Here is a 27,338-nt window from a genome sequence, read left to right as displayed (position 1 = left end):
GCACAATTTCCAGCCATGGAGATGGAGGTGTAAGTTGCAGAGATCGGGACAAGGACTTTGCCCTGCTGCTGAGATATGAGGTCCTCTTCAAGAAGAAGACGGATCCAAAGACAGATGCGCAAGGTTAGGAATTCTGGGTGCCACACTCTCCTTGCCCAATCCAGGGCCAATAGGTTGACCTAGGCCCTGTCATTCTTGGTCTTCTACAGTACTCAGGGTAAGAGAGTCAGTGGTGTGAAGATGTAAAGAGGTCAAAAACTAATCCAGCCAGAAATCATATATGTGCTGTCCCTAACATATGTTTCTAAAAGAGGAAAAAAGTATTTGATAAAAGTACATCACAATCCCAAAAGCTGACCACACATTGCCATCTTTACTTGGTTTGTACCTCATCAATGGTCATTACAAATGTGGAACCTGTGTTGCCTGTAAATACACATCTAACACAAACATGTTCATACATGGTGATCTCCAGGTTACCCTATGGCATCATACTAATTGTGCTTCCACTAATGTTATTTTTTGTGCCTGGTGTCCTTGTACTCTTACTTATATTGGCCAGACCACTCAACAAGTATGGACAAAAATCAGCCAGAACAGGGACAGCATCAGATGTTATGGAGAAACTGCACCAATGGTTAAACACTTTCAAGGACATATGATGGAGGACCTTACATGGCAAGTAACTGAAAAGTCACTCCATCTCCAAGAGGGGGAGATAACTGATTTAAACTTGCAAAAACTGGATTGTAAATGGATAGATAAATGTGACTCTATAAGAAAATGTTTGAACATAATGGAGGTAAGGCGAATATATATTGCATTCTTGAACTGAGATGTTTGAAATGTATGTGTAATTCAGTGATGTATCAATAACAAATGTGCCACACCCTTCCTTCACTTAATTTGACAGGTGCCTCATTGCTGTCCCTCATTAAGAAAATTATTCCATGGTTGATAATCCCCTTGGCTGACCCCACTTTATATCTTAAGCATGTGAGAGTCCCTCGATGTTATCTCATTGATAACTTGTCAAAATATTATAATTATTTGGTTTGATTGCCATAGGCCAGAAATTATAGACCAGGTCATCCTTATCACACCGAAAATGAATACTTAAAACATTGTCCTTAGGCAGGTTATAGGAATTGCTCTATAGCTTCATCAGTCTTCAACCTATGATACCCAGGGTTCTTTTCTCCATTTTCTTACCTTCGTTTATACGCTTCTTCAATAATACATCTTTAGCTCCTTCATACACATATACTGCTACAGTTAATACTTCATTATAAATTAATAAATAGCATTTTCAAATATAATTATCCATAATCAAAATTTCCACAGGCCAGTAACTACAGACTAGTAGTCTTTCTGGTTAAATTTCTAATGAGATGATACCCTTAGGATTAAAAACTGTCCCTTTTGGTAGGTTCTGGAGTAGCTCAGTAGTCTAATGCAAAATTCATCAGACATTGATATTCGAGGTTTGATTCCTTCCTTGATTGTTTAACTAATTTTTTTTTATTTTTTATTAAGCCTTAAATTCTAATTTTTAGAATCATTTTATCTATGTCACTGTTTCTCTCTGGTAGAAATGTTTCACCGCTGGGAGGCCCCAGGTTCCCTTAATAGTGCATGCAAGTCTGCTCACACCCTTTCTCAGCTGTGCCTTAATTAATTTTGTGCCCCTGGGCAAACGCAGCCGCGCAGGTGCCGCTGGTTTTGTTTATTTTAGGAAGAGAGCAATGTTACACTTTTTCCATTTTCTCTCTGACCGGGAGGACATGCTGATTCAGACACTTAGACCATTGCTCATTGTAGGAACTGCTACTGGTAATATCAACTGCTACCAGAAGCCACATTTCGCCAACCAAGGGTGAATTGTTAATTTCCCTATACCTTGAGTTATCACATTCCTTACATGAACCTAACACAAATTGATTATCACTCTTTTCATGGCAATTTGTACATCTACAGGCCTTGTGAATACTCTATCCTATCTGATGTGCTTGACGCAATTGGCAATTTTTACAAGCATGATTTGGTAAGCATTGCCCTTATGAGAAACAACAGAGAGGCTTGAAATACCTTGTTCAACAGACTTACTATTTGTGGCCTTTTTTTGAATCCCGGATACTACATACTATGCCAAGTGTGGCTTTTATCCTAAGATTTTCAATATTTGCAGCCCTACTGTAAGGCAACCAGTAAATATTTTTTCCTGTATTTTCTTCATTTGTAACCCTATAACACTATCCCATCTTCAGTTCCTAATACTATCTTTCATATGAGTCCCCCAGGTTATCTTTTGTCCTCACGAAAACCTGGTAAACCTGGGATTGCCCTATGCATGCATTTGTTTAAATATCAATCAAGGATGTCTTTGTACACATATGAATACACCAATAGAACATTGATTTTATGTTTGAAATGTTTTCATGATATTTTTTCACTTGGGGTGCACTTTCTTCACTATTGTGTCCTTGTCACTCACAAAGTTGTTTGTGTTATGAAAGTAATTTACAATAATAAAAGTATATGTTCTTGAATTGTATGACATAATACAGTATTGGTTTCTCTATATATCATTGACATATTGTGGACAGATTGCAGCAGGATTTCCTGGCTGATTGTATATTGTTTTAAGTGGGTTTCTTCTTCACATTTAAAATCCTAACTTCACATGAACATTTGGGTCGCTCTTATGCTTCATTAGCTTAAGATAGGACTGTAGCCCCATCATGAAGAAGTATCATGCATAACAACCCCTGTCTTTCTTCAGGTCCTGTCCCCTATCTGTGGTGCCTTTGAAAAGCAACATGAAGACCTCATAAACAGGATAGGAAGGTGCTCTTCTAAATTCCGTCAGCTTTGAGACAAATATTAGGTTCGGAGGAGGGAAGAGGTATGGTATGGCCTTTTTGAACAATTTGCAAGGCCCATCCTTACTAAGGTGATAAATTGTTAACCTGGGAGGAAGTGCTGGATACTCCCCCAATTGGCTGTGCATTGATGAGGATAAACAAAAGTGGTTTGTTGGCCATAGTAGCAAGGGAGCAGGAGATGGAGGACCAGTTTTCCCTGTTGGCCTGCACGCTGTTTGCCGGTTCTGCATCTGCAACCCCAAAAGGACTAGGCTGCTTGCTGCATCACTTATTCGGAAGGCTGTCTTTGCCTTTAACCAGGGCAACTGGAATTATGCAACAGTGGCACACCAAATAATGCAGGGTTGACTAAAATAATGCAGGGTTGACTAAATTATGCAGCAAAAAAAGGCAAATTATGCTGCATAATGCAGAACAATTGTTTTGCTATACTTCACTATTTTGTCATTATTAGACATGGTAGTCTTGTCTGGGCAAATATATCACCTCATTATAACCAGTTGAACAACCAAATATAGAAATAAGCAACTGAAAAATTACCACTTGACCTTTGTGAATGGCCTTCCACTGTGCGTGAACACGTTCAATGTTTTAGTAACATTTGTTCTGATTGAGCTAGAAACACATTTTTTGTTGAAATCTGCAGATTATGCAGCAGATGATGGATAATGTGGTAAATGCAGCAAATCCATAACTATGAGAAAAATTCAGTGGCCACAGAATTACATATTTCCAATGGTCCTGCCTATAGCCAGCCTTACGGAATTGCCCCAGAATGTTTGGCACTGGTGAGGAATTCTGCTGGCTCGCATCATCAGCCCCAAGAACTGTGCAGTAGTTCTACAATTTGTAAAGCTCTTTGCCCTGGTGATGAAAGTATACAGTGAGCCCTACATCATGCAAGACACTAACCTTACAAAGGTTCATACCCAGTGGTCTCCAGTGAACATTCTTTCACCTCCAGTTGTAGATTTATTCAAAATTTCTTTACTTTTCATCTACTCCAACACTTCTAGTTGCTTAAGCAGAGAGATATGATCTTGAAGAATGTCTTCACACTTCTCTTTTGGCAGTGTATATCCTAGGCAGAACTCCCAGAATGGGTAAAATTGGTCCTAGTTTTCTCTTTTATCCTTTGTCCACTAAGAATAAAATTAAGTGTTCACCCAAAGATTTTCTTAGACACTTTTGTTTGTTCTCTCTGCAAATATCATTTGCCCTTACACCCACACCAATCACAGTAAAGGAGCAATCCATCGCCCACACCACCATTATCACTTGAAGTATACCTTTCTCTTGCTGAAAGAGTACAGTCTGAGCCAGAATAAAAATGGTGCATCTGCTGAAAGTTCTGACGTGGTAGAGGCACTGGGTTACAGCCAGGATGCATAACAACTAGTCATGCTGTTGTAATTTTGTAGCAAACGTCAGTTGATCTTGAGCCAATGCCAGTTCAGGGTTCAGACATGGGCAACAACACAAGATCTTCAACTGGTGCCAAGGGCATTGGTAATGGATTGGGGTGGTGGGGACTGGTGTGGATCTAGTGGCCAGACCAGTGTTGGTACAAGCTCAGTAACAAGTCACAAGGGGACAGATGGTGCCAGGGAAGGACCTACCAAGAGAAAACCAACTGGAGCCCCTCTTGGTTCTGTGGGACCCAAAGGCACACCAGAGAGGAAGCTTGAACCACACTGAGGATTCGCAGCATAGACTCTTTGAAGCCTCAATCGGCTGCAGACTTAATGAAGGCCCAGGAATCTTGGGGTATGTTGGGACCAACTGAGGAATCTGTTCAGTGCCCAGTGACCTTGAGGGAGTGCAAACTGATCTTGGCAGCCTTGAGTCTTCTCTCTGGAGCCAGAGTGGCAGGATGCAGTTGAGTCCTGCATTCCTTTCTTATATGCTTGACCTTGGACTTTGACTTACCTGAAGATTTCTAAGGGAAAGTGGATCTGTCATGGTAATGGCTCCTTGCTTTGTAACAAGTTCATGATGGGGAAAGGGAGCAGAACCTGAGTGAAGGCTATGACTCCTTCTTGTGTCAGTGGCATAAAACTTCACCTACAAGCCTCCATCCCATCAGGTGTATAAGGACATTATTATCACTTGACTTGTGTAGTGCCCACAGCTTAGACACCAAAGTCACAGCTCATGCTGGTCCACAAATGGCATCTCCTTTCTGCAGTCACAGCACAGCCTGAATCCTATTGTATTTCGTGGGAACATTATCCCCTAGCTCATTGAACAAGAATTGTTTCTGAAAGTCATCAGAAGACCAACAAGGTTTGAGCTGCATGTGTCAAAAGGTATAAACAGAAAATAACTGCTGTCAGCATGCAGAAATGGCATTTATATGCATCTCTGCTTTTGTCACTTCTGGGATGGTATGGTTTCAGATTGGAGCTGCACAATGCCACCTTTCAGCATACAGGAGCACTGCTTCAAAGTTCCTTGTAATCAATCTGGCACTTGGAGTATATGAGCAAGTGCCTGAGTGTTAAACTTTAGGTTTCCGCATGTGACTCATCAGCCCAGCATGTGCGCTGAGCAGGCACAACTGCACCCAGCTAAAATGCCAGTACATGCTGAAGTATTATCCTTGCACCTACCCCTGTTAGCATTACTGCTCATCTTTCAGCGGTTTGGTATTGTGAGCCTGGGGCATGACACAATTGTTCACACGTGGGGGGGTGGTAATATGGCTCGCAATTACATACTAAGATCCTGCTATATCTGTCTTGATTGACCCCCATATAACTTCAGGTGCTGGTGTCCATTTGCTGTGCATATTGTGTGGCTATATTCTATTTTTACCTGCTGATCTTCATAAATAAGGCTTTTTTTCTATGTACTCACTTACACTGCATGCATATGTACTTTTCGTAAACAATGATGTCCTATCTTGGCCTCTCACCAGACACTGTCATGAGCACCTGATTATAGTTTTTGGCTCTATAATGTTCACACCCTTATCACGGGATATCTTCCTCTTTTGACTCTAATTGACCAATGGTAACATATATGGTTATTTTGGGAAAATACACTGAGTTTTGAACTGAATGATCATAACATTCTGCTATTTGCTACTTCTGAAAATTAAGTGCATGTTTTCTATATGTTGTCTTTCTTTTATCTTGTCGTTCCTTTTTGTGATGTCTCACCCATTTTACTTTATGATTTGACCATTACTTATGATTCGTTTTTTAATGGTTTGGTTATTTTCTTATCTTTTAGATATCTATGCTTTATGATTTGACCATTACTTATGATTCGTTTTTTAATGGTTTGGTTATTTTCTTATCTTTTGGATATCTATGCTTTATGATTTGACCATTACTTATGATTTGTTGCATTGTGTTATTATGGTCTGGTTGCTTTATTTTAATCTTTTGGATGTATATGTTAAACGTACACAGCCTTGAAAAAAACACAGGCCTGCGCGCCACTGAAGGGCTGAAACACATGTTGGCTGGCTTAGTATCAGAAGGCTTTACCTGACTAATGACATTGGATTTAACATCCTAATAAGACACCTTGGAAAGAAGTATATTACTTAACCACTTTTGATTGAACAACTTTTCCTCCAAGTGAATTTCAGGACTTAAAATCAACTAACCTATACCTTCTCTAGCTTAATCATTCCTGACAGTAGCAGAGTCCCAATAAATCAGCAGATGATCACGGCAAGTGTGAGGTAGATAAAAGTAAGGGGCATATTTATACTCTGTTTGCACTGAATTAGCATCTTTTTTTTTACTCCAATTCGGTGCAAAACTAACTCCATATTTATACTTTGGCGCTAGACCCGTCTAGCGCCAAATTTATGGAGTTAAAGTCATTGTTTGGAAGTGGAAACCTACCTTGCCTTAATGAGATGCAAGGTAGGCGTTCCCGTGCAAAAAATGACTCTATGGCCTTAACGCCATATTTATTCTCCTGTGCAAAAATGGTGCACGGGAGGGAGGAGGGGTCACAAAATGGTGCAAAGCTTGCTTTGCCCCATTTTTTAACGCCTGGGTCAGGGCAGGTGTTAGGGGACCTGTGGGCCTATTTCCATGGTGGAACACCATGCAATAAGCCCACAGGTGCCCTACCCAGGCCCCAGGGCCACTCCCACCCACACCAGAGAGGCAGCAGAGGATGGGGGACCCTATCCCAGGTAATTATAGGTAAGTACAGGTAAGTATTTTTTTTGCTTTAAGTGCCATTGGGGGCCCTGAAATGGGTCCCCCTACATGGCACTGGGTGCAATGGCCATGCCCAGGGGACTCTGGTCCCTGTGCTGGACATTGGGGTGTTGGGCATGACTCCTGTCTTTTATAAGACAGGACTCATGTAGTATGGCTGGTTTTGTGTCAGAAATTGACTCTAGGCAGGTTAGAGTCATTTTTATTTACTCTTCCATGCCTAACGTCATGTTTTGGTCCAAAACCCCCTTCTTCCATACCGGCAGCCCCACCCAACTAATGTCATATTTTTTTACTCTAGTCTACTCTTTGCACCGACTTGCACCATTCCATAAATATGGTGCCCGGCTGGTGCACAGAAATGCTGCAAGCCGGTGCTAAACTTTTTGGTGAAAAACTGCGTTAGTGCAGTTTGCACCAAAAGGTTTAAATCAGGGCCTAAGTGTACAAGATTAGAGAAAGCGGCAAAAGAACAGAACACTACAAAGTGTGTCTGCTGGATACTTTTTAACCTGGCCTTAGTAATTCTTCATATACACTTCTATAACTTGGCAATTTAGCCCAAGGGCATTAGAGTGCTTTTCATGAGCACCAAAATATATAACTCAAGGTCAGATCTCTTTTTATTTATGTTTTTTTCACACCAAGAGATTAAGGGCCTGATTTAGATTTCGGCGGACGGGATACACCCTCAAAACAGTGACGTATATCCCATTCACTGAAATATAAAATCCATGATTTCCTATGGGATTTATATTTAGGCAGATGGGATATCCATCACCATTGTGACAGAGTACTCGTCGTCCAAATGTAAATCAGCCCCTAAGTGATTTGCTCAGAATCACAGGGTGGTGAGCCGATGCTGGGACTCAAACCTGGTTCACCAGGTCCAAGGTCGGCACCTCTGGGCATCTGGCCATTTCTCCTTCACATCGCCGCCCCCTTGTTTTCCTTAGGTGCGCAGCTGCACTCCATCAAAGAATTTCAGATCTAGCCATGGCTCAGCTACTCCTCACCCTCTTGAACCATAAAGTGTAATTCTCTAAATCATTGAATACTACTGAATACTACTCTGTCTGACCATGAAGCAAACCTTTTGATACAAGAGGCATGCTCTGTTTTACCCGTTTTTTTTGTGAAAACACTTTGAAGAGGGAGGGAGTGACAGGAAGCGGAAAGATAGAAAGAAGCAAAAATAGGCAGTGAATAGAGACAAAAAAGAAATGGAAACGAAAGGGGCTGAGAGAAAAGAAAGCGAGACAGGAAAGAGGCCAAGAGGGGGAAGACAGGAGAGAAAAGCCAGGGAAGAGTGAGGGGGTAAAAATACATTAAGGGAAAAGGGGGGGGGCACAGGAATAGAGAGTAAATTGTGTTGTGAGTCTCTACAAAGAATTTTGAAGGGAGAAACATGCACTGAAGTGATATAGCAAGAATTTAAGTAATTAGTAGGTAACGGTTGGGAAAGAGAATTGAAGGGCTCTATTACACCTTTCAAGTGACTGTTTTTCCTTATAACTTAGCCAGCATAAACCAAAAAGACTCCAGAGTCCATCTTAGCTGTTTTCTATTGTATCAGCCATACTGCAAACTGAGTTTCTTTTTGGCGCTATACATAGGTATCACTAAACCTGTGCTGATTGTTAAACATTTTATGAAAGTCAGAATGATGAGTTGTTCATGGCTAAGTCTGAACTACAAACGAGAGCTCGGCACGCTGGACTATCTTGCAAACTTTTCAAAAGTACTAACGATGATTTCTTATGTTGCTGTCTCTTTTGCACATAAAGATTAAAGTGTATCTTTGAACTGAGGGCTACACTCATATCCCAAGTTTGGGATGTCAGAAAGGTGCAGACCTAGTTGGAAAGGTTAGAGGCAGAGGCCTTTTAAGGCATGATGACAGTGTTCTCGGGGCAAGGGCCCACACCTTTAAAGGGACGACCCCCGTAGTAATCTTTCGGAACCTTCCCACGCTGTCTAGGGGTTATCAAAAAAACAGTTTACTGAGCCAGGCCAGTCCGGCCCCTGCCAGAGAAACAGAGAAAGTTAGAGAAAATATTTGTTTTATTCTGATTTGGTTCAGCAGGCACTCCAACCTCTCAGATGCATAGGCCCAGCATTGCTGCGCAGGCCTTTGTCTTTATTGAGCATGTGACACTGACACAGCCGTCCCAAGTGCTGTGTCTACAGCCAAATGTATTTGTATGGAACAGTTATCAGCGCAGCTTCTCAATTAGTGTGAAGGATACTAATGTGGACAATCCCTGTTTAAAACAAGTTTTTTTCTGGAATTACTGGGCCAAACGAGTTAAGTTCTTTAACTAAATGAAGTAAAAAATAATGTTCAAATGAGTGACTTAGTAGATTTTTTTTTTATATATGAACTATCAACACTGGCAAAGGAGTAAGAAACAAAACTAGAGAGGGACAAACAAGTGGGAGAAGGAGAGTCTGAAAGAGGGACTAGAAAAAAGTAGGAGGTGAAAATAAGCAGAAGAGACAATGAAAGAGACAAGAGAAAAGAGGGATTTGAGGGAGAGACCAATTGACGAGAGAGTAGTAAAAAAGGCGAGAGAGTTGATGGAAGACTGGAGAAGATGAGAGGGGAAGAGTCAAGACCAAGATGACCAAAATTTGAAGATAAAATGGAAGAGGGAGAGAAAAAGTGAATGTGGAAGAATAAGTATAGAGAGGGGCACAGAGAGAAAACTTGGAGGAGGGAGAGACACAAAGCTAGAGAAAAGGTGAAAGAAAGAGGGAGAGTATTAGAAAAGTAAAAAGTGGGATCAAGGAAAATTAGAAGCTGAAGATGGTGGTGGCAGGAAAGATGCAGCGAGTGGATAGAGGAAGAGAATGAAAGATAGAGTGCAAAGGAAAGTGGAGAGTAGAGAGATGAGAAAGGAAGAGAGGGAGGCATGTACAGCAAAGTTAAGGATTGAGATGGAAAGGAGGGGGAGAGTGTCAGGAGTTTCCTGGTCTGTAACCACAAGGAAAGATGGCTAGGGTTCATAAGTACAATTTTGTTAATGTAATTTCCTTCACCTCACAAACAGTAGAGATTGTGGTTAGGATCCTTGTCTGGTCCTGGTACTTCCTCCAGGAGGTTTTCTCTTGCACTCAGCATTAAAACATTAAAGCAGGTCCTAGGCATGCTCACTGCCACAGGCGGCTAAGCAAGACCCCTTTATTTTACCAGCTGTCCTTTGGAAGTAGGTGGAGCTCAGGGTACTCCCAGTACAAAGACACTATAGCTATGGATGTCTGTAAGGCAGTGTTTCCCAAACTGTACGTCAGGACCCACTGGTAGGTCATGAGCTGATTTTTGGTAGGTCCCAAAAACCCCTTGGTTTATATTTAAGTTAATATTCAAAGTGATTAGCTCTATTTGTGCACCTGTGCAAAGGAGCTGAACAATGTCCCCAAATCCAGTTTAAAACAAATCCTTGCAAGTATTCCCAATCAACAATCTGGGTGAACGTTCCAGTATTTGTTGCTGCCGGGGTTTACTTCACAAAGCCATTTATACAAAGAATGTCCTCACTACATATGAGCAAGCATACCCATGCCACTTGTATTTGACTTTCACACATAAATTGAGGAATTTGGATGTTTGAATCTGGGGAAGCAGGTTTGAGTCATGGCATTGGCATAACAAATTTCTGGACAAATCACTTAGGGACTGATTACGAACTCAGCAGACGAGTTACTCTGTCACAACGGTGACAGCGTAACCCAGCCACTAAGTTCTAAATCAGGCCCTTAGTCTTCGGTGCCTATAATGAAATGCATATGATCTTGTGTAATGTAATCTGATGCTCATGTAAAGTGCTCCAATGCCCTTGGGCTGTGCTTCTGCTATATAAAACTGCAATCTTTATCTGTCTGTCTATCAACAGCTATATAGGCCAATTTGAACCCCTGGGCCTCGTTTTAACACAATAATGGATAGGGGGCCTTACCCCACTTAACCCATAGCCTGATGCATAAGTGGCTTCTCAAGTTTGTTAATGCCACTGATATCAACACCAAGATTTTTTCAGAAGCCTTGTGATTTTAATGAATGCATGTCTCAGGCCAGCATCTGACTCTGAAAAGTGTTCCGACTCCAGTGCAGTTGACCATCTACCACGTTCATGGCCAGATTAATATTTTGGCCACAGTCTCACACTGAATAGCGTGGTCAAGGCCATGGCATGTACAAACAATTGCTGTTATTGCATGAAAAACTAGCCCCTGCCTCATGTAATTAAAGTAAGGTGGGTCATGAACAGTTATTGCTCTAAATATGTTTCATAATTCTAAAAAGTTTGGGAAGCATTGCTATAAGGGACAGTCAACATCCGCAAATGTACACATTTATTTTTACAAATTTTATATGACTTGGTTGATCTGACCTGGTCTAAAATCTCTACCAGCAGAGAGTGAGGGGCACACAGATGGTAGAACATTGAGATATGTCACCATAGTTGTTTGGTGACCTGTGTTAGGTTTAGAAAGGAATAGGTTATTACCCTAACGTAACCACTTCAAGATTTGCAGCTGTTTTAAAGCAATGTCTAGATCAATACAGTCCTCAAAAGGGGTAAGTTCTAATATGTCTTTAACACCTACTTTCTCTAAAGTGCCACCCAGAGAGTCACACATAAAGCTTTGAAAAGTTGCACTTGAGTATTGTCACGTTGGAAGTGCCACACCTAAGTACTATGTACATCTTGGCAGCTATGTTACTGTGCAGTACAAATTGGCATGGTATGGTCCCTCTGTGACTGCGTTGTCCCTTTGAAGCTGCTGGGTGGTGGTATAAATACAGCTTGCCACCTCCTGCCTCGGAATACCTTTCACTAGCAGCAAAGGAAATGCAGTAGACAAAGGCACCCATCAGCACTGTATACCCAAATGGCCGTGACATGTTAGATACAGTATAACAACATAGATTGTGGGTAGAAGACGTGGTCAGACCATTTGTCTTTTTGCTTTTCTGGCAAGCAGGTCAGGTGCATTTTGCAGTGCATAATTATATGCTCCCTCAATGATTACAACATACATGTGGAGCCACCACTGGGCTGCTGCGATTACAGCTTGTGCCACCTACCACAAGGCACCTTTTTCGCACAGAGAAGGGACTGGAGTGCAGTAAACAAAAAAAAACACCCTGCATATGAACAGGCCCAAAAGGTGGGACACCAGTCCACCGCACCACATGCAGCTGCCTTCTTCAAGCTGACAATCTTTCTATTTCTCTGGTGCTGGCCAGTCAGAAACTGTTTGCACCAGGTGTGGGCCAAGATGTAGGGTGGCCAAGGAAGACGATTGTCAATGATCCACCCAAAGTCTCTGAAAACGTGATTAGGTTAAATTCAAATAAAAAATTAGCGTAAATATGAGCAGAAGGAGCATGGGCCAAATTACGTTTGGACCATAGTCCTGAAAAATCCTTAAGATGTCCCTGGTTGGAGGAGCCATCTGCGATACATAACAAGCCTTTATTGTCATCTGTTCCAAAAGCATTGCTTTGCAGCGATTACACTCATTGAGTTGTTCAGCCCCGGGGTCCTGAGAATGTCCTCTGTTACCTCAAGCTTTTGAATGTTTGCTTCATCGCCTGGGGTCTTAGGGCATGATTTAGGTCTGGGCGAAGGAATGCTCTGCCACAAATGTGACGGATATCCTGTCTGCAGTATTAGGATCCTCATAGGATATAATGGGATCATAATACAGCGGACGGAATATCCTTCATGCTTGTTACCGAGTATTTCCCGCGCCAAGACCTAAGTCAGGCACTTTGTTAAAAATTTACTAAATTGGCAAAGCCAAAGATGCCCTAATTACCAAAGTTCAAATCCAAAGTGCCCCTTTTAAGGAGACAGCAAAGTCTCTCGCTTTAGAGACTTGGAATCCATAACAAAAACGTAATGCAGAAGATCATTACGTTTCCCCCTGAAAAGGCCTTGTTCCACAGCTAATGTTCTGGTTAAAATATTCATACCTGTGAGCTTGAAGCCCCTGTGGAAGGCTTTGGGGTGTTCCACTCCCAAAAGAACGTTGTAACAACTGGGGTCTGACTGCACATTTTTTAAGTACATTTGCACAGGCTTTAGGCTTTTCTAGAAGATCTGGAGCGGAACTCATGTCCTATTCCAATGCTTCAGTTTGCCCCAACTCTGAGACACACAGTTCCTCAATAGCTGCAAATCATGGAAGGGCATACTGGAAAATTACAGGGTAGGCACAAATACTAGGTGCACATCTGTATAATCTGTTTGTGCCAAGAAAAAGCAGTACCCCCCCATAATGCACTATGCTAAACAGAAATTGAAATAGCTTTTTTGCACCGTACATAGTCAGCAGCCACCAGCAGGAGCCAATTCCCTCTGTTCTTCTTTCCTGGATATTATGGTCAATGAAGCTGAAATGGAGGATACAAAAGTGCACAGGGCTTTGCAGAAAGATTTAGCCATGTGGAAACCATGACAATGAGGGCAGACAATCATGTTAACAGCACAAGACTGAGAGGTGTTTGAATCTAAAAATTCCACTCCATTCCCTTTGGTGTGCATTTCCTAAATCAGATTTCTGTTTTTTTTGCCTATTATACACATACCTTTTTTTGCCAGATGTTAGGAGAATAGTTACAACAAATCCACTGTTGTGTTACTATTTTCAAAGATTTTATTCAATGGGGGACCGACAATAACCCTTAGGAGGATTAGTTTTACTGACAACACCAATAAACATTGGAATATACAATTAGTGCCAGTCAGCACCTGTTGATATTTAGTCCTTTCTTAGAGAGGGTCCTCTAAAACCGATCTAAAAATGTAGGACTTGCTTGCATCACTCACTCATACTATGCTGTTCAAGGCAGGCACTTATGCCCCACCACGTAAATTGTTCACAAGTAGTCACTGCTTGCTAGTACAGGTATGTCTAGTATTTCCACTGAATAAACTTAGCAGTGTCCATGTTGCAGCGGGGAACCCCAGTGGTGGAAGTGGTCCATGCTAATGATGGAAGATGGAAGATGGTGGCTGTCTTGTAAAAAAAACATTTTGTACAAATTAAGCACTAATGAAAGCATTATTGTCATCTTCACTATATGGATTCCACCCTTTAAACGGCGGGTTAAGATGAGCTCAACAAGTAATGGCGTTCTGAGTCTTAGCATTCAAAGTGAATATGTTTATTCTTGACAACACTTTCCAGTACAGGATGTAGCAGAATCCCATGAAACTGAAGACCTTTAGTGACCAACTTCATATTTTGAATACAAAGACAGCCTTTTGTGGTGACATAACATGGACAACCCCTCACATTTGCACCATTCGATTTTACACCCAAAAAGTGCAGAGAAATACTCCATCACCATCACCAAATTGGCAACTGAAGCCTCAGATGGTTTGTGTAAGCAATATAATCTGAACACAAAAAAGACCATCATTCCAAATTGTGTTTTTATACCTTTACTGCCACCTGGCATTTGGCTCGCCACCAACAGAGCCCCAATCAATGCAGTTGAAGGCTTTCTCCAAACTGTGTAACACAGTCAAAGCGTCAGTCAGGTACTCTCAGGTCTCAAACAGGAAGTCCATCATAAGCGGGATCCTTGAGGTCCCCTATCTGACTGCCTATAACAGTTGCACTGAGGAAACTGACCCTGACCATTCCCCTCTGTTATGTACATGCATTTTAAGAGATTTTTTTAGCAGTGGGGATTCTGCATCTGGTAGCCTGCATGTGCCACGTAGACGGGGGAGTTGATACATAGCACAGGCCTAAACCAAACTGTATCAACAAATGAGCAAAGGGCCCCCCTTATAGTATATCAGAGTAAGGCACAGCTGGAAGGAGCAAAGTCTAAACTAAAAAAAATAATCAATGTGAGGTCATGCCACACGCACTGGAAAGTAATGCAAAGCCAATGTCCTTTGGATGGATTAATTATGTCATAGGATCATGCACCACAACCCTATGTGTTTCAATACACCAATCAACTAGACCTATCTTAGCTATAGAGATCTTGCCAGCTGTATTCCAGTCACCCACCACGATAGTTTGGGTGTAACCACATACAGTGAAGATCAGTGATAGTCAAGAAACAAAGAACCTTTTGCAAAAATTATAAAAATATTGGCCTAACAATCAGAGTTGTGTCTGTTGGTTTCATCTTAACAAAGACTAATCAGTTTTCAGCATCCACCCACCTTCTAATTATTGTATGCAGAACACAGAAGGATCACCATACCACACATTTTGTTTCACTATAGGAGGGGCCATCCCTCAAACCTCAAATCCCTGCTGCCTTACTACAGCTAATCATACCCACCCACATGTCTTAGTTTCAACAAGTCAGTTTCTGACAGGTGCCTCCTAAATGTGCATTCCTATGTTTGTCACATTGGAAAATGCCACTAATGTTTAGCCAGGAGATCACTATTCTACTAGCACAGTGTCGGTGACATTGCATACAGTGCAGCATATCTAAAATCAGCGACCTATACTCGGTGCAGCAGTACCTGGAGATTGAACAAGATAATTACAGAGGCACACTGAATCTAATCCAACAAGTGATAAAAGAAGAATGGAGAACTATAAAACTTAGCACCCACAGAGGTATCACAACTATATAGTGTCAAAGTACGATCTCAAAATAGGAGGGAGTGGGTGCGCCAAAAGGGGCATCTGGGTAGTAGAAGTAATCATATGCTAGTGCCATAAAAATGAAGTTTGCAGCAAAGAGAGGTGGTGAACCAACAGAGGTGCAGGATCCTGGGCAGATTGGGACCCAGAACAATCAACAGCTGCGTCTCTAAGCAGGCCGAAGCTTTAATCAACAATGAACCCACAGGAGACGAGTATAATACAACAGGAACACACAATCTTATAGCATTAAGGAAGTAAAATGAGATGGAAGTAAACTAAATATGGGGGATAGGAGTAAGGGGTGTGATATGGAAAAAATACTCCCGCCCTGTAGTTCCACAGTGACACATAGTATGGTTAAAACAAAACGTCATAAAGAAACTCAGAGCACAGATCAGCAGTAATCCACAGGGACATCCCTAGGAATGCAATAATGATTGACATATACAAAGGCAGATCTTCAAACAAAGAGTCCACGACCCCATCTGGCAAGCAGAGACCCATTCAATCATTGTAAAGGTGAGCATGTGATAATGCCCGCTTGGACAGAGTAACATATTAAGACAAGAAGAGGTTTCAACTGGTTCTACTGTGCGGAAATTGCTTTTCAAAGGTGACCTGGACTTCTCTCTCTTTATTCAAAATGTCTGATATCGTGGGCAGATTTCTTCAATTGAGCTTTTGTGGTTCAGGCTTTTGAAGGTGAGTGGATCATCAGGGGTTTGCCAAAAATCATCAAACAGGTAATGCATTTAGGTCACTTTGGTTGTCAAGAGGACTGACTTTACTTCCACTGATGTTAATTCAAGTATATCTATGAATTTCAGCTCATTCTGCTGTCCTTTTATTCACAATGTAGATCATTATTGCTGGTTCTAGAAGTTCATGCAAAGGGCCTGATTTTTAGTTTAAAGGATGTATTACTCCATCACAAAAGTGACAGATATTCAGTCTGCCTGATTGCAAGCACATTATATCCCTTGCATGTTGATGATGCAGAGAACATGTGATCACAGAACGAGGCATGTTCAGTCTGAATGACTTCCTAGGATGTATTATAATTAAAGAAAGGCAGCATGCAGTCCCTTCTCCAAGCGCTTATGAAGCCTGGTGACCCCAAACCCCAGAGCTCTTTTCAAGTTTAGGGGAGGGGCGTGAAGCCTCCCTCCCAAGCCATTGTAGGGCCTGAGGAGCCCATCTTTTAGGGCCAGTGTTTTCAAGGCTGATGGCCCCCATCTCCCAGGGCCCGATCCAAGCAATATCCCAGGGATCCCATCCCCTGGGAAACTGCTGTTTCTGCCAGGGAGAGTGAGAGCAGAGAAAGCCCAAGGAACATTGTTCCTGCTTGAGTGGGAGCACAGAAAGGAGATGCTCCCACTCAGGTTGGAGCAAAGGAAAGAAGCTGACTGTTGCTGTCACCCACAAAGGGTGCTGGCAGGGGAGCGGGCAGGGTCCACTGGGGCACTGGGGCTCACCCAACACCCCTTTCCCAATGATAGATGCATTGTGATTGTGGGGGAAAAGCCTGGCAAAGGTCTTCTGTTGCTCCAGATGTCCTCCCAGGGATATATCATGAGCCAAACCCAGTAGGAAGGCTCTGTACCAATGAGAGACCACCAGGACATGGGCAGCCCAAGGTCCGGGAACCTTAGCCCCACTCTATAGGAGGTCATTCTCCCAATAGATTAGGTGATCCCTAGAGGTACTACCTGTTGCCTGTACTTCAGCTTGCCACCTCAAGTTCTCTAGAGATGGGCACTCTTTCTGCACCTTGCAGAACTCTTCGCTGGTGGCCCACCCTCAATCTCAGGCAGGTCTGAGCCTTCACTCAAAGGGAACCAGAGCCACTGTTTAGTGACTCTCACAGTTGTCTGTGCCTATTACCTGGTGGAATGTATTAGGCTTGACTTGCTCTGAGGACACCAGATGATACTTCACAGTGGTCATACCAGCTCCTGCATCACACAGAGGGGCTGATTCTAAGCTTGGCGGGCGGCTCCCGGGAACCGCCAGAAGACCGTACAGCGGTCAAAAGACCGCGGCGGTCATTCTGGGTTTCCCACTGGGCTGGCGGGCGACCGCCAAAAGGCCGCCCGCCAGCCCAGTGGGAAACACCCTTCCCACGAGGAAGCCGGCTCCGAATGGAGCCGGCGGAGTGGGAAGGTGCGACGGGTGCAGTTGCACCCGTCGCGAATTTCAGTGTCTGCAAAGCAGACACTGAAATTCTTAGTGGGGCCCTCTTACGGGGGCCCCACGACACCCCATACCGCCATCCTGTTCCTGGCAGGCGAACCGCCAGGAACAGGATGGCGGTATGGGGTGTCAGAATCCCCATTCCCATGGGCAGCGGAAAGTCGGCGGTACACCGCCGGCTTTCCGCTTCTGGCCGCGGCTGTACCGCTGCGGTCAGAATGCCCGGCAGAGCACCGCCAGCCTGTTGGCGGTGCTACCGCCGACCCAGGCCCTGGCGGTATTTACCGCCAGGGTCGGAATGACCCCCAGAGTCTCCACCTTTTGATGGTGACCCACTGCCTATACTTAGCAGTATTAGAAGGCATATGGGCTCTTGGCAATTTGTAAATTACAGGACCCCTGTTCCGAAATAGATTCCTAGGACAGGGCAAAAACTAGAAATAGTATAAACAGTCCTCGGCAATCTGCCTTTTTAACTTGGCTCAAAAGTCTCTCTCTTATATACACGTATGTGCAGCACAGAAGGAAGGGATGGGTGTGTATTCATCTTTTTATCTTTGTACGTTCATGTACAATAATTCAAAACATTTACAAACATATTCTTGGTTTGTTGAAAACCTGTATCAATAAAAACCATCTCTCCATCTCGTAGGGATACTAAGTTAATTTCTGTCCTCTCCCCCAAGCTAACAGGACCATCTCCGCCCCAAATGCTACACACGTCAACACAGGTGTCTTCCCACCAGTGGGAGGGAGAGGGTGGCTGTGCCCTTTTGGGACATCTGGTGTCTCCCTAGAAGTGCATATTTGTAGCACTCAATACATTGGGGAAGGAACGTCCCTGTCTGTTTCTCAACAAACCCCTTTCTCTTAGGTTCAGATTGGGACTGGGTATTATAGTTCCCTTGAGAATGATTTTGGGGGCCACCCCTCTTTTTTCTGGTGAGACCCCTGACCACCATTCTGGTGGTTCCCCCAGACACCTTTTTGGACATTCTGGTGCTTGCCCCAAGAGCTGCCTCCTTAGTAAGCTTCCTGGGATCAGTGAGTTTACTATCAACTATGTGCCGGTGCAGCTCTGTAAAATGAGTATTGAACATGTGCTCGCTTAGGATCAGATTAAACAACCCAAAAACACATCGACTTTTCTGCCCGCACCCAAGCCTTGCTGGCGTTATCAAGGAAGTCCATCCAAGACTGTTTCTGCATCTTTTGGCTACTACTGAACCTAATGCGGTACTTCCCTGGAGAGAGTCAACACTTGGTGACAAGAATGGTCTTCATTGGTAGGTATTTCATCTGGTCCCAATCTCCAGTGTAGGCAAGGTATCCCTCCTCACTGTAGGCATGTGCTTCCAGACTGATGACCCCAAAATGCTTCTGGGACCCTATGCATCTTAAGAGCCACCTCATAGACAGAACGCCACTTGACTTGTCTGTCATCCCCTACCACAGAGCTGGGCACCATATCTTTGGGCATGTGATTTTGTTCCCCCTCAGACACTGTGGGTATGCTCAAATACTTACTTAGCTCTTATGTCCAGCTCTCTAATACTCAGTTAATGAGCCAGAAGCAAATTGTTTACTGCAGACCTTTCTCCATCTTGAACTTAGGACTCTGCAGCTGAAATTCTCTCTCTCTCTGCCTTCCTGTCTGCCCAGCTCCTCTGGGGACAGGCCATGGGAAGATACACTGTTTCCTGTTCTGGCAGGGAGCTTCTACTGAGAAGATTAGTCCTCCCACTCCTCTGAATTCTGCATCTCAGGGCTGGTATCCAGGCCCTGCTCCCGCTGATCCATATCATCCTCCTCATTACCTTCGTCTGCTGCTGTAAGCAACTGGTGGACAACCATTCAGGTCCTCAGAGCTTTCTGAAGATTTAACTTTTTCTTGCCCTTCTTCATTTTCAGACCCCTTTCTCAACAAAATGTTTGAGCTCAACCACATTGTAACCTTCTAGGTTGACTAGCTCAAATTCCATTACTTCTGGTAGGGTCACAGACAGTAAGGTAGCAATGACAGTAGATTTGGAAAAAACAAAAGAGCCCATTAAGGTGAAGTTTAAAAAACCTCAAGTTGGAATCAAATTATTTACCTAGGATTTTAGTGTAACACAAAATCACTGAATGGCACTGCACAAACACTTATTTACCTGGGATTTTAGTGTAACACAAAATCACTGAATGGCACTGCACAAACACAAGTCCAAATCTCACATTGAATGCAATTGTAGGTAACTTGGTTACGGGGTGATACCCTACTCACGCAGCAGCCACGACTTCTGCACAGAAGTTACAAGCAAACCTCAAATTAACCTGTGCTTAACAATCTGGTAGAAGGCACAGAGCAGTCAGGCTTAATTTAGAGGCAATGTATATAGTATTTATGCAGTACTTCAAACAGTAAAGTGAAAACACAACGGAAAAAAAATCCCACACTAATTAAGAAATACAGTAAATGTCAATAAATCATTTGAGACCAATATAACAAAATCCAATCAGTAGAACCGATGATATGTAATCTCAAAGTTTTGGGTAAACATAGTGCGCAGAGGCACAAAGGACCAACTGTGGTAATCCAGTTGCACCAGACCGGGACAAAGTCACAAGTTCAGGCCGAGCACGATGGAGTGCAGGCCACATACTGGGACCCATGTAGGCCATGTAGCAAGAGTATTTAAATCCTGGTTGAAGAGTGTTTCAAAGTCCCACATCGAGGATATGTCACACAGCTGAGATGATGCAAGGTCCTGGTATGGAGGTGCGTCATGCAGCAGCAGCTCCAGGAAGCTGCAAGGCATTGATGTGAGATTCTCCATCATCATCAAGGATTCCCTCGACAAGGGGTTTGTGATGCAAAGTCCTCTGTCGCACACCAGCTGGTTCTGAAGGAGTTGCAAGGCTTGCAATGCAGTCTTGCATCATTGTTGAGAATGCTGTAAACGAGGGAATTGCGATGCAAAGTCCTGCATCACACTCCATCAGGTTCCAAATACGTTGCAGGGCTTGCAATGTGGTGTCCTGCCTTGTCGGCAAGGATGCTGTTGTCGAGGGGCTTGCAATGCGAAGGTCTGCATTGAGGATGCTTCAAGCAGCTATGGTTCCCACAAGCCTGCTGGTCCTGCATCGAAGATGCTTTGAACAGAGGCTCTGATGTGGTGATTTGTGATGTGATGTGACGTGTCATGCTGCATCAGTTATGCTGGGACTAAACCTGGGCTGGCAGAGCACCTTCAGATCCACTTCCAAGGGTCCAGGACTGGGCACCACTTGGGGATAAGACTCGCAGCAAACTGAGTCCTGTGCTGGGTTTAAGATTATTGAAGCCTGTTCTGTCCCTAAGGCTTCTGATCAGGAGGCCAGCCAACTGGCCTGTAGAGTCACTCTGGTGGTCTTGGGTTCAAGAGGCAGGTCTAGTACTTTACACAGGCAGCGGGGCAATGGAATAGCAGTCCTTCTCACACAGCAGCTCAGCAGTCCTTCTGAGACTTCCACAGGTCTAAAGGTATACTGAAGAGTTGGGTCTGATGGCCCAGTATCTATACTTGTTGCCACTTCAAGTAGGAGAAGGTTCTGGAGACTTCCGCTCCTAGAGGTGTTTGGAATTTCCTGCTTCCCTGTTCTAGCCACAGATTGTCTGGGGTCACAATAGACTCACAATCTGACTTTATCATTAAATAGGACCAAAAAGTAAAATTCTTTAGATACCAAACTCTGCATTCCTACCTGCTCCCAACTGAAAGTTATCACGTATTAAATGTAATACGTTAACTCAATTTTATCATATGGGAGAGGTAGGCCTTGCAGAAGTGAAAATTGAATTTAAGACTCTTTCACTACCAGGACATGTAAAAGTAAAAATTACATGTCTAGCTTTTTAAAATACACTGCACCATGCCCTATGGGCCATTTAGGGCTTACCCTAGCGGCGGCGTATATGTAATATACAAAGGTACACATACATTCACTTGATTATATCATGAAAGATGATCAATGTACCCCATTCCACTAAATGAATCACAGTTAAACAATCATAACATTTGGTTTATTTTTTTGTTTTGTTATTATTCATTATCTTCCTTTTCCAAATTATTTTCAGAGATTAACTCTGATTGGTTGTAAGCATAATCCTAATGCTGCGGCACAGACACTGTACTGTTAGGCTACCTGATCACACAATGGTGCTTGTTGTTGAAATAGCATTCATACGCTAACACTGATGATGCATCCGATAGCCAGAACACATTGTGATCTGCTTCACTTACCTGCAATGGTAATGATTGATATGTGTTCACCAATGTCTCCATCTCCACATTTAGAATAAATGTCAGTGACTGGTTCTACTATAGTGGCATCACAACCATTATCACCAAAATACTCAGGTATAAAACACAGGTTCCACCATCATGAAATCACTGCATCCAGTAGATGTCAATAGGAACAGTAAATCGCCACGCACAGAGATATCCAGCCTCTACTCCACAACAAAATCTTCCTTTCTCTGCTCTGGTCTAGACTTCAAGCACTGCAGTGTTACACTTATCACCAAAATGTTGGTGACATAACACAGGAACTTCAATTAGCAAGTTTTATTCTTAACAATACACAGCACACTAACTTCCACAGGCTGCCAAGTACATCTCAAACGAAGTCTGCATGCTAAGATCTAGAACAGCATGACATCCTGCACAATGGTTCTGGATATTTGTAAAAAGATAAATTGGTGACATGTCACAACAATATTGCTGAGTTAAGGAGGGCATCCATTACATAAGATGGGCATTCTTGGAATTTTGGGGGAACTCCTATCATTTTGTGGCTTCTCTAGACATAAGATTGTCATTTTCTCTTACATCTGAAGGCCACATTTAATGTAAGGAGGCTTCTCTTGGCATCTGGCATCCACCCTACATAGTTGGTCTCAAGCTTGTCACCTTTTCAGTATCCTTGAGATAAAGTGGTGAGTAATGATATCCAGTACCTGCCTATGTCAAGCAGCAGCCTAGTGAAATCCTTAAATTGATATTTGGAGTCCAGAAGATTGTATTTAATACAAGAAAAAAACGGAAATTAAGGGTCAAAATTAATATGCTGCCATATAATGGCAGGCTGATGTTTGAAGACAAACTTGATAATTTAATAAAAACTAAAAGCTAGTATTTCAAAGGCAAAGTAAAAGTATTTTCTGTAAATATCAAGCTAACAGTTAAAGAGAAATATTTTAGTTTATGAGAAAACAAACACTATTACTGAATGGCAAAGAATATGTATTATTTTCCAAAAAGAAAGAGGATATCTGAGGATAGACGGTTATATTCCCAAAAAATGAATAATTTGTATACAATGACAAAATAGGTGAATAGTCAAAAGATGACAAGCTGTTTCAGTAAAAAATCAGTGCATTGGCAAAAATAATTTAAACTGATATTCCTGTAACAATGCATGGTGAATTGAGAACCACTGTTGATGTCAGTTTTTTGTTCCCAAATGGTGCTTGCTCCTATGCTTTTTATTACATAGAGGCAATCCATCAGCTTTATTGATATACTTTTTTTCTGAAACTATCATAAGGATTAGTGGCTGGGGCCTCATATTTATCTATGGGATATATCTTCTGTTTGAACTAGGAAACTCTCTAATCTGAAAGGTAAGATCTGCTTTTCGAGCATGAGGTATCTATGCAACCCAAAGCTCTGGTGTCTAAGACTAGAGACTGTGAGATCTGTTTAACTACTCATGCACCTTCCCTCTCCCCTTCCAAATACATTTTCTACTTAAAATAGCACAGCCGGGTAGAGAACATGCAAAGTGTGCATGTCTTTTTGGCCGACTGAACAAGGCCGGTCAAAAAGACATTCACACTTTGTATGCACATAGACCTCCTCGGACCCCTCCCTCCAGCCCGGCCCGTCCAGCCCTACAAGAAAAAATAAAACGATAACAATGTAATGTATGTTATTATCATTTTATTTTTCCTTTTTGGAAAAGTTAGGTGGGGACAACGCTCCTCCTCCTTAGGGGAGGAGCCGCCCCTGCTTAAAAAGCAAAAATGATAGATCGGAGCAACTTAAAAAGAATAATTGATCTGCTTAGCAACCCTGTGTCTTCTATTTGTAGTCAAACCTTTAATGTTTTAATGAAATTGAGCACAAAGTGCACTGTGTGACCCCTTTTCATTGCTTGAATGTCTGAAGGTGAACTCATGAAACAGACAAGGGGGGACATTGGGCTACTTTGGTAGAACATGAAGGTACTGGAAAATTTCTTAAGTACCTTTTAAAACTTTGAGTATAACATACTGCATTTGGCTAACATATTTGACGATTATGCTGCAAGATAAATCAATTGGCCTAATGTTGTAAGCTTTGAGTGGGAAAATAATTCACAATCATGTTGCAGTGGACCAGGCTGGCACTTTTTTCTTGCTTTATGCATTTCAGGGAATGGATTTTTACACCCCCATTTTGAAATGTTGCCTAGAGCTACTGCAAAAGTCACTGTGTCATAATTTCTGAGATGGCTTTATGCAGTCCTTACATGAAAGACGATCATTCTTAGATGAAAGAATTATATGTAATGCCATTAAAAAAACAATACATTTTGCACAAATCATTGTCGACTGCAAACACTAATACACATGATAATGATAGTCATGGTACAGAACTGTTGCAGCCAATTCCCTAAATCATCCGAGGCAGCAGTAGGTTTTGTCACATAATTTCAAACAACCTTGGTATTGCTGAAAATGCTGAGTCTTTGCAATCTAAGACAATAGACTGGCGATGTATGCTCACATTCGTATGAAGTCATAACTTGCTCGCCTACTACTATTTGAACACAGTTGTAAATCATAAAATACTTAAGATGGTGATAAGATTTTTTTACATTGCTGCAAAGACATGCTGTGAAGGAACAAACCTGTTTCTCCAGTACGACATCAGAAGTGGACTCGAGGGCCTGTACTTCATTTGCAGCATCCACAAATTGGTCGTTAGTGTAGGAAGAGAACTCGCTGAATAATCCCACTTCAACAAATCCAGTATAGTAGCCATTATTGTAGTGCTGGGCATAAATTTCTATGTAGTACCTGAAAAAGAGTGACAATACTTTTGCTTTGTTCAGTACTAGTGTATGTTGTATGTACTTACATAGCACACGTCTGCCGCTGTTGGGCCGCTTGGCACTCTAGGCTGCCTGGGAAGTGAGTGGGAGGAAAACATGGCTGCCCCTGAGTTGACACTGCAGTGGGTTGGATTGCTTATTTGTTCATGCAGTATGGTAGCTCGTATGAACACATTTGCCAACATTTGCACAATTACTACCACTACCACCACCACCACCATTACTACTAATATCGTTACCACCACTCTTACTACCATTTTAAACTCCATCATTAGCATGACCCCAAGATTACCAATGCCATCACCACCACAACCATTACTAGTACCACTATTACCAACACTATTACCACTTCTAATCACCAACATTATGACCAACACAACTGCCACTTGTACAAACCCACTATTACCTTCACCATTACTACCATTATCAATCAATCACTCAGTAATTGTAGAGGGTGGCTTATTACCTTTGAGGGTATCCAGGCACTGGGTTGCTGGGCTTAGTCAAAGAGCCAGGTCTTGAGTCTTCTCCTGAAGTCCATCAGCGAGGATGATGTTTAAAGGTGGGGGAGGGCATTTCAGGTTTTTGATGGTGAGGTGGGATAAGGAGCATCCTCTGCTGTGGCTATAGTCAATCAATCATTGGATTTATAAAGCGCACTACGTACCCGTGAGGGTTTCAAGGCGCTGGGGGGGGAGCTGGTGTTACTGGTCGAAGAGCCAGGTCTTGAGGAGTCTTCTCAAGGTGAGTAGGTCTTGAGTTTGTCGCAGGTTGGTGGTGAGGGTGTTCCAGGTTTTGGCGGCGAGGTATGAGAAGGATCTGCCGCCAGAGGTTTTTCTTCGGATGCGGGGGACAACGGCGAGGACGAGGTTAGAGGAGCGGAGCTGACGGGTGGGGGTGTAGAAGCTGAGTCTGTTGTTTAGGTAGGCTGGTCCAGTGTCGTGGAGCGCTTTGTGAGCATGGGTAAGAAGCTTGAAAGTGATCCTTTTGTCCACGGGGAGCCAGTGAAGGATTCTCAGGTGGTGGGAGATGTGGCTGTGGCGGGGTACGTTGAGGATCAGTCGGGCGGAGGCATTTTGGATGCGTTGGAGGCGTAGTAGGTCTTTTGCTGGGATGCCTGTGTAGAGTGCGTTGCCATAGTCCAGCCTGCTGCTGACGAGGGCCTGTGTCACTGTTCTTCTTGTTTCTCTCGGGATCCACTTGTAGATTCTGCAGAGCATGCGGAGTGTGTTGTAGCAGGAGGAGGAAACTGCGTTGACCTGTTTAGACAAGGTGAGGGAGGAATCGAGGATGAAGCCCAGGTTGCGAGCGTGGTCGGTCGGTGTCAGTGGGGTTCCTAGTGCTGTGGGCCACCAGGAGACATCCCAGCCGGAGGGGGTGGATCTGAGGATGAGGACCTCCGTCTTTTCCGAGTTCAGTTTCAGACGGCTGTTTCTCATCCATTCAGCGATGGATTTCATTCCCTCGTGGAGATTAGTTTTGGCGGTGCGCGGGTCTTTGGTGAGTGAGAGGATGAGCTGGGTGTCGTCGGCGTAGGTGAGAATGTTGAGGTTGTGTTGTCGGGCCACTTGTGCGAGGGGGGCCATGTAGATGTTGAACAGCGTCTGGCTGAGCCTTGGGGGACGCCGCAGATGATGTCGGTGGCTTCGGAGCGGAAGGGGGGGAGGCGGACTCTGGGTTCTGCCGGAGAGGAATAAGCCGATCCAGTCGAGGGCTTTTCCTTGAATTCCGGTTTCGTGGAGTCGTGATTCCAGGGTGCGTGGCAGACTGTGTCAAAGGCGGCAGATAGGTCCAGGAGGATGAGGGCTGATGTTTCGCCGTTGTCCATTTGGCATCTGATGTCGTCTGTGGCGGCGAGAAGGGCGGTTTCGGTGCTGTGGTTTCGTCTGAAGCCGGACTGGGAGGGGTCAAGGATGCCGTTGTCTTCGAGGTGGCTGGTTAGTTGTGTGTTGATGATTATTTCAATCACTTTTGTTGGAAAGGGGAGCAGGGAGATGGGTCGGAAGTTCTTGAGGTCGTTGGGGTCTGCTTTGGGCTTCTTGAGGAGGGCGCGGATTTCGGCGTGTTTCCATTTTTCAGGGAATGTCACTGTTTCGAAGGAGATATTGATGACCTTCCGTAGTTGGGGGGCAATGGTGGAGTCGGCTTTGCTGTGTACGTGGTGGGTGCAGGGGTCTGACGGAGATCCTGAGTGGATGGAGTTCATGATCTTGCGTGTCTCTGTGTCATTCACGTTGGTCCAGGAGGTCAGGTGGTTAGCACAGATGGAGTGTTCGGGGGTGGGGTCTGGCGTGGGAGTGGCGTCTAA

The 27,338-nt window shown here is 43.4% G+C and overlaps 1 protein-coding gene across 2 annotated transcripts in view; it reads right to left on the bottom strand.

The window, feature by feature from the left end:
• Window positions 1-27,338, bottom strand: part of LOC138282757 (fibrocystin-L-like) — a 735,329-nt gene that overhangs the window by 515,858 nt on the left and 192,133 nt on the right. For both annotated transcript variants that reach the window (XM_069220628.1, XM_069220629.1), the window contains exon 16: window positions 24,827-24,995. In XM_069220628.1, the coding sequence (XP_069076729.1) occupies window positions 24,827-24,995 (169 nt within the window). The remainder of the gene's footprint in view (window positions 1-24,826; window positions 24,996-27,338) is intronic.

This window comes from Pleurodeles waltl, chromosome 2_2 (genome assembly GCF_031143425.1).
Source record: "Pleurodeles waltl isolate 20211129_DDA chromosome 2_2, aPleWal1.hap1.20221129, whole genome shotgun sequence".
NCBI classification, from domain to species: Eukaryota; Metazoa; Chordata; class Amphibia; order Caudata; family Salamandridae; genus Pleurodeles; species Pleurodeles waltl.
This window is presented reverse-complemented; position numbering and strand designations above follow the sequence as displayed.